At 46.3% G+C, this 13,894-nt stretch overlaps 5 protein-coding genes across 5 annotated transcripts; 4 read left to right on the forward strand and 1 right to left on the reverse strand.

Annotated features, from left to right (window-relative positions):
• Nucleotides 1-80: 80 nt before the first annotated feature.
• Nucleotides 81-2,081, forward strand: FOMMEDRAFT_16951 (uncharacterized protein). The gene is made up of 8 exons (XM_007262547.1): nt 81-514; nt 581-800; nt 863-991; nt 1,054-1,211; nt 1,272-1,465; nt 1,528-1,607; nt 1,668-1,842; nt 1,899-2,081. Exons 2-8 carry the CDS (start codon nt 623-625, stop codon nt 2,014-2,016), a joined length of 1,032 nt encoding a protein of 343 aa, XP_007262609.1. The 5' UTR covers nt 81-514; nt 581-622; the 3' UTR covers nt 2,017-2,081.
• Nucleotides 2,082-3,285: 1,204 nt separating this feature from the next.
• Nucleotides 3,286-4,086, forward strand: FOMMEDRAFT_76767 (Alpha/beta hydrolase fold-3; the record flags this gene model as incomplete). The annotated part of the gene is made up of 4 exons (XM_007262548.1): nt 3,286-3,438; nt 3,501-3,697; nt 3,764-3,855; nt 3,908-4,086. Coding segments are annotated over 4 exons (621 nt in total), but the record flags the coding sequence as incomplete, so codon positions are not given.
• A 1,155-nt stretch (nt 4,087-5,241) lies between these two features.
• On the forward strand, nt 5,242-6,901 carry FOMMEDRAFT_144445 (uncharacterized protein). The gene is made up of 7 exons (XM_007262549.1): nt 5,242-5,581; nt 5,644-5,772; nt 5,834-5,991; nt 6,041-6,234; nt 6,290-6,369; nt 6,425-6,599; nt 6,664-6,901. The coding sequence occupies exons 1-7, from the start codon at nt 5,404-5,406 to the stop codon at nt 6,779-6,781; spliced, it is 1,032 nt and encodes a 343-aa protein (XP_007262611.1). The 5' UTR covers nt 5,242-5,403; the 3' UTR covers nt 6,782-6,901.
• Nucleotides 6,902-9,010: 2,109 nt separating this feature from the next.
• On the reverse strand, nt 9,011-12,441 carry FOMMEDRAFT_117165 (peptide transporter MTD1). Its single transcript, XM_007262550.1, has 10 exons — nt 11,948-12,441; nt 11,740-11,870; nt 11,510-11,675; nt 11,358-11,434; nt 11,021-11,298; nt 10,742-10,954; nt 9,871-10,681; nt 9,742-9,813; nt 9,332-9,673; nt 9,011-9,266 (listed from the first exon to the last, which is right to left on the reverse strand). The coding sequence occupies exons 1-10, from the start codon at nt 12,108-12,110 to the stop codon at nt 9,222-9,224; spliced, it is 2,298 nt and encodes a 765-aa protein (XP_007262612.1). The 5' UTR covers nt 12,111-12,441; the 3' UTR covers nt 9,011-9,221.
• A 212-nt stretch (nt 12,442-12,653) lies between these two features.
• FOMMEDRAFT_16954 (uncharacterized protein) lies at nt 12,654-13,151 on the forward strand. The gene has a single exon (XM_007262551.1). It carries the CDS (start codon nt 12,868-12,870, stop codon nt 13,129-13,131), a length of 264 nt encoding a protein of 87 aa, XP_007262613.1. The 5' UTR covers nt 12,654-12,867; the 3' UTR covers nt 13,132-13,151.
• The last annotated feature ends 743 nt before the right edge of the window (nt 13,152-13,894 follow it).

A 13,894-nucleotide genomic window follows, 5' to 3' on the forward strand; every position in this document is an offset into this window, starting at 1 on the left:
TCCCCTATGTCAACAATACTTTGAGACCAGACTATTCCATAAGCAATACAGTATTTATATCGTAGGCCTTCGGGCTACTCGACGGAACGTCCTTGCAGTACCGTATAGATTTTCGACCACGGAACGATGGAACAGAGCGGCATCTCGGCAATGCCTGGCAGCAAAACGATCGTACCTAGTACCTGCCTACCTACCTTCATTTGGTGGAACTTGCTCACGATTTCACCTGCTCTCACATCGGTGCCCAAACGCCTCCGATTCTGCTAATTTATAATATGATTGACGTAAACAAAGTGTTACTAATGCCTCTCTCAGGTGTCCATCTTTACACACTAAGATATTTAGCGCAAGGTACTCTATCAGCGAAGTCACGGAATCTGGGTACAGGCAGATGGCATCATCAAACACTGATACAGCTCGGAATATCGCACACTCCCAGAGGAATTGTCCTGTAACAGCACGGCGACATACACAGGAGTGGGGTTGCACGTTGTGGATTATTTTTAGCCAGAAGGTATAAGTACTCTTCTTGTCGCTAAGGCTTATGACTGACAAGTACGTGTCATTCCCATACCACCAGGCGTATCTTGTATCCGCGGATTAATCGAGTAACTGCCTGACTATGGCTGATTGGACTCAGTACGCGACGCCAGACCCCGAGTTTGTGGAAGCCTTAGCGAAGACACCACCTATTCCGCCTTCATTCGAAAATGATGCACTTGACGGTGACCAGGAAGTCATCAGACGCCAGAAATTCGTTGCAGAGAGGCAGCGCAAGGTCGTCGAGGCGGCTGGTCCACGTAAGTATAGATGAACCTACCTCTACGTAGTGATTCTCTCATAAATTCTGTGCATTAATTAGCTGTGGGTATAACTGTGGTAGAGAAGCGCGTTCCTGTGACCACGCCGCCGGGAGATATAGCAGTCAGGATCTACACTCCCCAGTCTCAAGACACGTCTGAAACTTTTCCTATGCTCGTCCATTTTCATGGTAAATATGTTGCTAATAATGCTTTCCATCTATCCGAATAAAATCTGTTACTTCAATCGAAGGTGGCGGCTATTCGATCGGAAATCTGGACACGGATGAACTCGTCTGCAGGGCAAACTCTGCTAGACATCGTATCATCGTCGTGAACGTCGACTATCGGCTTGCTCCTCAGTTTCGCTGGCCATCGGGGCCAAACGATGCATACGATGCTGTAAGATGGGTACGCACTTACTTTGGTTCATTTCTGATCTTACTTCCAGTAATCTCACAATATTTATAGGTAGCTTTGAATGCGCAGGAGCTGCGAGGTGATCTAAGGAAAGGATTTATCATCGGAGGCCTATCTGCGGGCGGAAATTTCACGTGTTCGGTCACTCAACGTGCTCGCGAAGACCCAGGGCTTCAGGGCAAAATCACAGGCCAAGTTTTGCAGATCCCGGGGACTATCTCACATGCAAAGGAATTCCTAGAAAAGTCTGTTCTTATCCCCTCGGAAAATCTTTAAAATCTCGCTGATTGTCCCTTGTCCTAATAAGGTTTAAGGATAAATTAAAGTCTTATGAACAGTGCAAGGACGATCCCATACTTAACCGTACGAATATAGGGCTGTTCATGGGTGAGAATCCATACATCCTTTCGTCTTCACCGAAGAAATCTTAAACTTCATTCCTTGCAGGTGCCTATCAGCCCGGCGATCCGTCCCATCCTCTGGTGTCTCCACTGCTTGCAAAGTCTTTCTCTGGTCTTCCTCCTGCATATGTTCAGATCGCTGGAGCAGATCCCTTGCGCGATGAAGGACTTCTATATGCTCAAATGATGCAAGAGAGTGGAGTTCCAACCAAAGTCGACGTGTAAGTTCACGTAGCTCCTCTGTGTTACATCGAGCTAGAACCGCCGTTGCACTTAGATATCCCGGCGTGCCACATGGATTCTCTATCTATTATCCCACAATCGGTGCCAGTGTGAAATGGCGCGCAGATCTCGAAGTTGGAATCCAGTGGCTTTTAGGGTTCTCTAAGCAATGATTCAAGCACGTTACGTCGGAAATCGCTATCTGGCTGCCTTTTGCGCTTTCGGTCCAAGTGGTAAACACTGCACTGAAAAATATTCTTTCGATCAACTGACACAAATCTGCACTATTTGCATTCCGCCGAATAGTACAAGCTATCGTATCACCTGCAGTCACTGGACCATTCTGTGTAACAAGAGTCGTTATTTACGATAATAAAATCATACAAGGGTAATTATGTAAGTCGTCAGAAAATTCCCGGCAAGGTTTGCGGGATAGGCTTCACAGTTTTCTTGGTGGACAAAACAGCTTTAAAATGCCGTCTCCTTCTACATCTGCTCTAGAGCCTGGAAGAACTTGTTCACATGTTCAGTACTCCTCACATCGATACTCGGGTACTTCTTGCTCATGATACATGCCTTCTTGTGTCAGTCTTGGAAAATTACTGTGCTTGCCAACGTGTGGCGAGTGTGGCATGAAAGCCTTGCGCGAGCAATTTGTAGTTCGACCGAAATAGGACGAGGTGTTATCAAACCCATACTTTTCGTGAGCATCCGCTTCTGGCTACTGAGATATTAGCTGCGGACTGCTATCAGAGAAGTTATCTTGGAAGACAGATGGCATCATCACACGCTGATACAAGTCAAAAAATTGTACACTCCCGGATGAATGCATGTCCTATACTGGTACTGTTACATACGCAGGGGTGGGATTTTGCTTTGTAAACTGATTTTGGCTGGAAGGTATAAGTATTCTTCCATCTCGCTCACGCTTATCATTAGCAACTGCTTATCATTCCCATACCACCACGCATATCCCGCAACCACGAATTGAGCAAGTGGCCACCTGACGATGGCTGAATGGTCTCACTACGCAACATTGGACCCCGAGTTTGTGAAAACGTTAGCAAAGACACCACCTCTACCTCCGTCATTCACAAAAGATTCGCTCAAAGGAGACCAGGAGGTGATCAGACGCCGGAAATTCGTTGCAGTGAGACAGCGCGAGGCTGTCGAGGCGGCTGGTCCACGTTAGTATAAATGGACTCATCCCAGTGATTCACTGTTAAGTTTCGCGCATTGCCTAGCCGTGGGTATAACTGTGGCAGAGAAGCGGATTCCTGTGACCACGCCACCGGGAGATATAGCAATCAGGATCTACACCCCCCAGTCTCAGGATAGTTCCGAGACGTTTCCCGCATTTGTCCATTTTCATGGTGAATATATTTTGTTATTGGTACTTGCCGTTTATTTGACTAAATTTCGTTACTCCAACTGAAGGTGGTGGTTATTCAGTCGGAAATCTCGACACGGACGAGCTCGTCTGCAGAGCGAACTCCGCAAACCATCGCATTATTGTCGTGAACGTTGACTACCGCCTTGCTCCTGAGTTCCGTTGGCCAATAGGGCCAAACGATGCATATGACGCTGTAAAATGGGTATGCACCCACTTCGTTTTCGTTTCTGATCTTACATCTGGACGTCTCACAATCGCTTTTAGGTAGCTTTGAATGCTCAAGAGCTACGAGTTGATCTTAAAAAAGGGTTTATCGTCGGAGGCCTATCTGCAGGCGGAAATTTCACATGTACAATAACCCAACGTGCTCGTGATGATCCGGAGCTTCAAGGCAAAATCACAGGTCAAGTTTTACAGGTTCCGGCAACCATCACGCATGAAGAGGGATTCCCTCCAGAGAAGTCCGTCTTCGCATTCCTCGAGAGATATTATAAAACTTTATTGATTGTCTGCTTGTCCTCGACTAGGTTCAAGGACAAGTTAAAATCTTATGAACAGTGCAAGGACGACCCCATACTCAGTCGTACAGAGATGGATTTGTACATGGGTACGCGTCGATGTACATTGTCGACTGTATTGAAGAATTAATTCTTGACCTTCATTCTTTGCAGGTGCCTATCAGCCTGGTGAACTGAACCATCCTCTGGTGTCTCCTCTTCTCGCGAAGTCTTTCTCTGGTCTTCCTCCTGCATACGTTCAGATTGCCGGAGGAGATCCATTGCGCGATGAAGGTCTCCTTTATGCCCAGATGATGCAAGAAAGTGGTGTACCGACTAAAGTAGACGTGTAAATTCACATATTGCTCCGGCTTGTTACATTTTATAAAAAATTGACATTAAATTAAGGTATCCTGGGATGCCGCATGGATTTACCATTTATTATCCAACAATTGGTGCTAGTGCAAAATGGCGCGCAGATCTCGAAGTTGGTATCCAGTCGCTTTTAGGGTTCTCTAGGCAATGACGCAAGCACATCACGTCTGGACTCTGAATCGCTAACTGGCTCCCCTGTACGCTTTTAGTCCTAGTAGTAAACACTGCACTGAAAATATATGTTCAATCAATTGTGACACACCTATACTATTGACATTGAAATCACCTCTTAAGAATATGTGCCCTTTTCAACTGAAGTAGTTAATCTGTGGATCAATGTATTGAAGGAGCACCACAGATTCAACTTCAAGCGTAGATATTCGCTTTAACATCTCTGCAAATTACATAATCCGTGGGAAACCAGACCTACAAGTCTCATTTAGAGTACGAGTGGAAACTGGCCAGTTTTCCACACTGAGGTTATCCACGTGGGTTACTCACGAGGATAACCACGAGGGGAACTGAAACAGGGAAAAATACTATGTGGTGAACCATATTAAGTAGCATATTAGTCGGTCAAAAAAACAGAAAAATGAGGGAATAAAGTACATGATTATGTTTGTACAAGTCCTCTCCCCTAGAGAGATTGAAATAAATCATCAACCGTTTGTTAGCCCTACCAAATTCTTGCATTTATTGAGGAAAATTACTATTTTGGGCATATTGCATAATATAGTTAGCTAATTCCCAACATGTTGACAACGTTGGAAACTACCCTGCTAGTTTTCCACATGTGGTTATCCACGTGTGGGAAACCCTCAAAACAGTTTCCACTCGTACACTAAGTCTCATCGACTCGATACAACAGTGTGAAGCTGTTTTTTTCTTCAATTAGCTTTGCCAGTTTCTATCCAACTCGGCCAGGAAGCGTGCGACTAATGTATTTACAATTTCACGTATGCCAAGACGCTGGTAAATTAGACCGGTCTGTCGGACTCCAGAACCTTGACACAGCAGCATCGAGGTCAAGTGACAAATGGCCAAAGTGAGTTTCTTTGATAGATCATTCACAGAATTCTTTTGTCATCGTGAAAGGTGAATGCTCTCTCACGATTGAATGAGACTTGCGATGAGTTGTCTGCACTGTGTATGTCACGCGATACTTGGGCGCTGGATGAGCGCGTGATTACTTGCAGCGATACATTCGACAGGAGGGAGAGTAACTCATCCCTCAATAATCATACGTCGAGACCCATATCATTCGAGTACTGCAAGTAAAGCTGCAAGCTGAGAAAATGGCTGATTTGTCTCACTATGCGATCCCGGATCCGGAATTTGTGAATGCACTTGCACAAACGCCGCCGCCTTTTGCCTCACCCTCGGCGGATGCTCTTCAGGGAGATGAAGAAGTCAAGCGTCGCCAAAAGATAGTTGCGGAAATGTTGCGTGCTGCCGTCGCGGCTTTCAATCCACGTTAGTTTGTCTTACACTATATTAATGTGCCTTCGCATTGAGCTTTCGTCACTACTCATTAGCACAGGGAGTGATTGTAGAAGAGAAGCGCATTCCCGTGACGAGTCCTCCTGGCGATATTGCTGTCAGAGTGTACACTCCGGAGCCTCGGGACACGTCGGAGACGTTCGCGGTATACGTTGATTTCCATGGTTAGTTTTGGAAAAAGTACGATAAATATCTATTATCGTGCAGCTTATACGATTTAAAAAGGTAGTGGATATAGTGTGGGAACTCTTGACTCCGACGAGCTCGATTGCCGAGCCCTATCTGTGAAAAATCGGATTGTCGTCGTTAATGTCGATTATCGACTGGCACCGCAGTTTCCTTGGCCTACGGGTCCTAATGACGCATACGACGCGGTAAAATGGGTGAGTACTCCGACCCGGAAAGTTTACTAAGCTCTATTAACGGACACAGGTGGCAAGGGACTCAACCGAACTTCGGGTCGATCTCAAGAAAGGATTTATTATTGGTGGTACCTCGGCAGGTGGAAATTTCACGTGTACAGTTGCGCAGCGTGCTCGTGAAGATCCAGAGCTCCAAGGAAAGATAACTGGCCAAGTGTTGCAGAGTCCAGAAACTGTCACGCATTCGAAGGAATTTCCAGAGAGGTTAGAATCTCCAACTTTTGAATTTCCTGGGACGAGCTGATGATGATGCTAATAGCCTGAAAGACAAGCTCAAATCTTATGAGCAGTTCAAAAGCGATCCAATTCTGACACGTGAAAATATTGCGCTGTTCATGGGTAAGCTCGATTCTTCGCTAATGCTAAAACTACTCAATCGATGCACGTCCTGTAGGTGCTTACAAGCCAGGCAATCAGTTCGATCCTTTGGTTTCACCCATTCTCGCGAAGTCTCTCGCAGGACTCCCTCCCGCGTACGTCCAAATTGCAGGTGCGGATCCGTTGCGTGATGAGGGACTTCTCTATGCCCAAATGATGCAAGAAAGCGGCGTTCAGACAAAGGTTGACGTGTATGTCATAGTTCTGTTCAGTCGATATCACTACTCAGGAACTCTTATGTCCGATGAAACTTAGGTATCCCGGTGTGCCGCATGGCTTCGCTGCTTTTTATCCGAAGCTCGCAATAAGTGCGAAATGGCGCACTGACCTTGACACAGGAGTTCAATGGCTTTTAGGATTCTCGAAGGCATAAAATAACTCGGGTTTGATGATTAAATGTAAGAGTAACATTGAACGTATTCCTCCGTGAGGAATACCCAGACTTTCTTGTAACCATTCACTTATCGGAAAGAAATATTAAAGCATTGCATACTTGGCGCAGCATAGTGCTAATTGCCGCGGGATGCGGACTCCACTCCATGTGCTATGGCCTATTGGTTTGAGATCACAAGCCCCTTGTATTTGTGTATTACCGCTCCTCGAAGGCCTAGTTGCAAATTATCCTCCGCCCCTGCGCACGACACGGACCTTGAGGCTGAGTGCGAATGAAGAGGTGATTTGTCATACCTTGGAGATAAGTAGGTCACAGTGACAGAGGAAGCGGAAAGTTGCTAAGAGAACGGCCAGAGAAGCACAGAAGCGCGCTTTTGGTGTGATGGCGAAGATTCCATTTGAGTGCGTGCATCGTATATCATACTTTGAGTATTCCGTACACCGCTAGAAAGGCGACAAAGCACCGAGACACGGACCGAGTACATTACACCCGCATTAGACACAAACTTAATCTGATGGCTCACAGAAGTGCATAAGAAATGAACTAGAATGCGACGGGTGAACGTGTGCATGAAGTTTAGAATCCGTTAAGTCTGGGAGGAAGGAGTATCGAACGCTATAGTGCAAACGAAACATGTGTATAAACTCTGGTAGGATAGCTTTGAATTGTAGTACCACGTTCTCGAACCTTGTACCACATTCTTGGTATACACCCTGCAGATCGGGTCGAGAGCAGTCCTAAAGCTGCTCATGAAACGAACGGCGTTCTGGATGGATTTGTACTAGTGACCCTTCGTCCGTGAATCTCGGCAGCAAATGCATCTATAACTTTGGGCACAATGAGTTACACGGATATGTACTTGGAATCGAAGAGTTGCCGACGCAAGAGAAACTGAATGCTACAGTGTACCATGCATGCGGATAGGAGAGCCGCATAGACTGTAGGAAGCAACCTTTAGAACAAGGCCAAGATCTAGCCCTTGATATTTACCTCCACCATAGTGTGTTCTGCACGTTTCAGGGAGGACGTGCAATCTTGGAGTATCCATTGAACGCAGTAGAAGGATCGGCTGCTGTAAACTGCATTGGAGATCCACATCTTCGCGAACAAGAAGGCTTTCGGAGGAGGGTCCTTCACACATTAGAATACAGGACCGAATGCATCGCATGCATAAACAGATCGTACAAATAGTCTGCTGCGGACCAAGAATGCAGTCGCATCTCACTTTCAAGTGTAACAGTAAATTCCACACTGTTGCTGAGCCCCTCACATTCACTATGCTGCCAACCGTACGTTTAGCTTTTAGCAATCGTCCTGATATCTGTAAACGACTAAAATATCATTTTATTTTACTCATCTTTCTTCCAGCCCAGTCACGGCGATTTCTCCGGGAATAACAACAATGACCAGGACGCTTATACTGTCCCAAGGCGGACACCAATGGCCTGTACATTCTGTCGCGGTATGAAGATTAACTTAAAATAGACCTGAGTCATTTATGCGACGCGATTGATAGGTCGAAAGCTCAAGTGCGATGGCCGCACCGTCTGTTCAAATTGCTCCTTGCGCAAGTTGAAGTGTGTCTATAAACCTGTGTAAGTACGCTCGTTTTCGATAATAACAATTTAACTTCTGTATTTGCAAACACTTTCGGCGGCAGATCAGAAATGCCAGGATATGGACTGTGATTTGAGCAGATGACTTTGTGCCTTTGTTTGCAGAATTGGATTAGTATGCATATTCTTCTTATGTTCTTTAATGAAATGTGGTTCCTTAAATTCGAAAGATATCTTGAGTCAAAGTTGTATGAAGTTGAACCAAATGAAGATTGTTAGAGTGAGTGGAAGACAACAGTGACAAAAGGTCGGATCCCGGATAAAGCGCCAATTTATTCAAGTACTTCCAAATGTATAGATATATTGTATAAGGTTAGGGTTATAACCTCAAAGAGACCAAAGAAAAAAAGGAAGCCCCCACCCAGCCCGAGGGCCAAAATGGGACAGGAAAATATTGGGACAGTGCATGCATACAAACCACAAGCCTCCTCTGCGGACACGGTCGCCGTGCTATGGAAGAGTCCCATGGCCCACGTCCCCAAGACATGAAGGAGGATGCGCCGTCAAGGTAAGTATGAAGATTCAATTTTTAGAAGGGTAAGTTTATAAAGGTTGCACAAGCTATGCACGGACCAGTTGACTAAAAAGTAATCTACGCAACGAACACTGACATACATTCTCTATGTTAACAACAGAACTCTTGCAAGCTTAAGTAATAGTACAATTTCTTACAGCAAACGACTTCTAGCTATCACGCACCGCTTCATGCTTACACTACCAAGGCACATAAAAGGACGCAGTGCCTGGATTCTCTGAGGCCTAAGAATACAAACAATTACAGTACTATCTCATCTCGTGTTCAATTAATCCGAAAGCCTGAGACAATAGTCTGGGTTTCCTTCCGGGTTCTGAGCAGGTACTTAGTCAGTCCGCATCCAATTAAATTATCTCAACCCAAATCTGATGTACTCACCAACGCCCAGATGGGGAACAGTCTAACCGTTCCAGATCCTCCTCCAAATGCAAAGGTGTACACAAACACCATCACCTGGGTTCCACCATCCAAAGCAGCACTCAGCAAGAAGTTGTACTTCCTGAACCACCTTGGTCTATACTTGCGTAGGTAATACTGAGAAAAGAGGGCCAGGAGGAAAGTAGTAAAGACAGAAGTGTTTATTCCGACGGAGAGATAACCTAGAGTCCAGCAGAGGACGGGCGTAACAACTCTATTTGCACCAAGATTCGGGAACTTTTGGTGCACGAGCCAGAGTGGAACAGGTACTGCTAGACCGATGAGGATCGACAGGGGAACGATCTGCGTGAAGTGAGGTTGGTATAAGCATGAGAGACCTTCTTGCAATGATAAGCGATAAGGAAACTTACTCCATAGCGTCCATTCGGCGTATAGAGTTTGTTTCCCAGTGCACCCCATGAGATTGCATCACTGTTGAAAGACTACCGGCAAATCAGTTTTGCATGGTCAACTTCGGAACCGCCGAACACTATTCATACCTGAACTTGCTGACCACTCCAGACATTGGTACCCTGTACATCGAGAAGAATATCGTGCTGTGCGGTCACGATAACCTTCATGATCACATAGTTCAGCAACCCGCCGACCACCGTTCCGAGAGACTGTACGAGGAAAGTCACGCGTGGTGGAAGCTTTGTGTATTGACCCATTTTGAGGTCACGAATGAGTCCACGAGCTTGTTGCAGTGTGTTCGAACCATACATCGTGAAGTACATGTTCGCTTGAGGGTTACCAGGGATCATCGCACCTCCAATCATCTGCACGAGACTCTGAATGTCCGGTAGGAAGCCTGTTATGGCGTACACTGTAGTAACGAATGGCAAGAAAACGGTACTGATGATGATACCAACGATAAGACCCCACCAAGGTAAGTTAGAATGCCCAGTGTATATCGTAGCCATGGCCATGGCGAAGCTGCCAAGGAATATAACGCCGTACCACCACATCGGGACTTCGTTGTAAACCTTCATTTTGGCGCGGTGTGGATCTACAGACTCGCCTGCACGCTCCTTCTTCACCATCTCGATAATATCCCGGCCATACCACAAGAAAACATGCACAACCGTCGCACCGATTGCTAGGTTGGAACCGATCTTCGTTAGCACTTGGGACGATGCATACCACGGCAGACCGACTTCCGCCAGTTTGCTCTCGTCAAGAAGCAAGTTGTCGTCCAAAATGGCCAGTTGATCGTAAATTGTTCCATTGAAGTTGTATAACTGTTGTGAAAGCCATGGGAAATTCTGTCCATGCCAGACATTGCGTGCATATACAGCACAGAAAGCAATACTGTGAATGTCAAGGTGTCAGTGATTATTTTTCTTCAAGATTTGGAAGCGAAAGACTGACATGCATATCATCGTTCCAAAATAGAGAGACAGCTGTGTTGATAGGGGTGTGAACAAAGCTCCCAAGGAGCCGCCTCCTGACCCGACGTAGTTCCAATCGAGGCACAGTGCAAACAAGCCCAGACCCTCGTTACCCGCCGCACCACCAAATATACGAGTAAACCATGCAGAATTCCTGTTCGCAAGGCAGAAGACACTGATCCCGGTGAGAGTCCTGCAGTCTGAGTTGAGCTCAAAGTTCCGAATAGAGACGGACAATATGACTGTATTAGAGACTCACGGAGCAATATACTCCGGGAAAAATTCCCAAACGAAAATCGAAATGAAGATGATCCAGAAGAACTTGACGCGTTTCTTCTGCAAAAAGATCCCTTTCCCTCGATGCAGGGCATCAAAGAGCTGGACAGTTGGTAACAAGTTCGGGAACACCATGTACGTCGGATAAACCAAGAAGGAGCGCATCAAGCCACCCAAGCCATATCCAATAAGCTGCGAACCTATCAGTGTGAAGATCCCGACAGCTACGTTGGGAGAGCTCTTGTAATACAGTTCATCTGCCTGTATCGTACATAGTGTTTGTGTTTACCCTTTGAGGAGGTCTTTTGGATAACACGTACTGCGAAGATACTGATTGCGAGAGCGGAATCAGCAGCCGTCGACGAGAAGATCGTAATTGCTACGTGCTCTTTGATGTCTGAGCAAGCGAAAAGCGCAATGTAATCGAAGTTAGCAACATTCTTTACCAATGATCCATAAAATGTTTACGAACTAAATGGTCCAGGGTTCATGAAGCGCCAGAACCAGTTATCGGACATCTGGAGGCGTTTGTGCGGATTTCCGGGACCCGGAACGACTTCAACCATGGCTCTTCCCAGGAGATAGCCTATAATTTGTAGGAAGAGCTGACTGACAGAGATCGTCTGGGGACGGAAGTACTACAGCAAAGAATTAGCAAAACTGAGTTTTGCTGTTTATAGGAATTAATCCGAAAATACGAACAAAAATCTGCCCGAGGACAGCACCGAAACATGAAAGGCCGAGACCAAGGAACCATGTTCTAAATGTCATAGCAGGTAGTGATGGATCGTCCTCGAGGGAGATTAAGCGGGTGGCGACATCGACATCGGTTTCTGGAAGTGTGACAAGCGAAAAACCATACTAGAGTCAGAACCAGAAGACTAAAAAGAAGAGAGAGACAAGAACAAACCGATAGGACGTTCCTTTCCCTCAGCTGTATCCTCCCAAACATCCCCTGGAGCAGAGCCAGAGCTAGAGCTGAGAGATTCCTTATCTATGGCGAGCTTCTCATCATACGAGTCCTTTTGCTCGGCATCATGGACAATCACAGGGAGGTCTTCCAGTGTAGCCATCTTAGCCAAGGAGACGAAGTGAGAGAACACAGGAGGGCCGACCAGGATGGGGGACTCAAAGAAAAAAAGGAGCCAGCCCCACTGGTGTCTTATACTCCAAGCTCGCAATCCGTATCACGTCTAGCGTATGCGAAGCCGTTATTTGCTCATCCAAAGATACAACGCCTTCCCACATGACGCTTCTTGATAAGCCCGTTTTTGCGGTCACGACTGAATAAAAACCAGCGAGGAACCCGGGAGATGCGGGATGGGTTCGGCATCCCCCAGTGGACTATGCATGCAAGGATTCGGCGTAGCATCGAGCACATGGACCTGATGATCTGGGTTCTGGAGCAATCTCTTGGACAAGAAAGAAAGGGTTGTCGTTGAACGGAGGTCGTTATCCACTTTTCCCGAGGAATGCTTCGCAAATTTTCCAAGTCAATATCCATGATTTTCGGCACATCGTTTACGCAATTTGGCTGCCTTGAGTACTAAGAGTCATATTTGGACTAACAAGAGTCGCATGCATGTGGTTGAGGTAATGATCCATCCTATGCCCACTTGAATATTCATGTATCTTGTCTTAGTATTTGAATAATGGTCTTGGAGGTGGTGTTGATAAAAGATGGCCCTAGGAAGCGGACCTTAGGCTGACAGAGAGGAAATGGTGGGCCGCGGACGAAGCTACGGCGGGGTCTCGTGGTTGTGCCTCCGGTAGTAAAATGGAAGTGGTGCCAGCGAGGCACACGACACCATTGAGCGATACCGTGCGGTGATGTCGAAAGTATTACTTCCAATCTGTCCAGATTACCCTGAAGATGCCTTCGGCGCCGCTATAGAAGCATCTCGCTCCTGTAGATCGTCGAGAAACATACGAGTTTGCTTTCTCCACACTATCCAGGTTGTCCGACTTCTCTTATCGTTTGCCACCACCGTACCTGCACTCACCGAAGCAACCGACGAAGCAGATAGTTGCGGAAATCCGTCGCTTCCCGGATGTCCAGGTACCGTCATTGAAATCGATATCGTACTAACGTGATAGGCCATGAATGTTGCTACATCCCCTGTCGTCTAAAAACAGACCCTCACACGCTGTACTGTTCCGCAACATGAATTCTGCCAACAGTGCCAAGTGAAAAAAGAACTACCTTTGTAGGGTCTGAGATTCCCACAAACTTTCCCAACCTCCCAAAAAAATAAAACACGAACTTAAGTGTGAGACTCACTTGAACACAAAGCATATTCTATCTTCTGTCCCTTCTGTCAGTATGTACTGGACAGCGGACACACAAAAGAGGGTCAAACCTGCGGAAATTAAAATGCTATCAATTCCAGCTACACGTGAGTGTCCTTTGATTACTAAGCAGTCCCGAAATGGTACCATTGTGTAAGATACCTCAATGCGCAATCATCCCGTCTCTGACTCTCCGCGCTGTAATATCAGGAAGCTGAGCCATGCAGAATGAACTTCATGTACGGGAAGGCAGGTATTGAACTGTACGGAACTAAATGAACGCTCCACAAGCTATCAAATTTTGTTTTTTTTGGTTTATGTTGTGGTTCGCGTATGTCCTCACGGACCCCCGAGTATATGCGTTGCGGTAGAACAGGGTGTCATAGGAAGAGCCTGGGCAAGGAGGGTACCGCAAGATTCAAGAGTTTGGGGAGTTTCTTGGCACAGATAGCCTGCTACTCGTGCGTGCATCCTTTTAACTCCAATTCCAGTGCTCAGTCGAGTCATTTCTCGGTTCTCGCCAGCTGTTCCTTTTTCCTCACACGACGGTATCGAGGAGCCGCTTTAC

Source organism: Fomitiporia mediterranea, assembly GCF_000271605.1.
Source record: "Fomitiporia mediterranea MF3/22 unplaced genomic scaffold FOMMEscaffold_2, whole genome shotgun sequence".
In the NCBI taxonomy this organism is placed as follows: domain Eukaryota; kingdom Fungi; phylum Basidiomycota; class Agaricomycetes; order Hymenochaetales; family Hymenochaetaceae; genus Fomitiporia; species Fomitiporia mediterranea.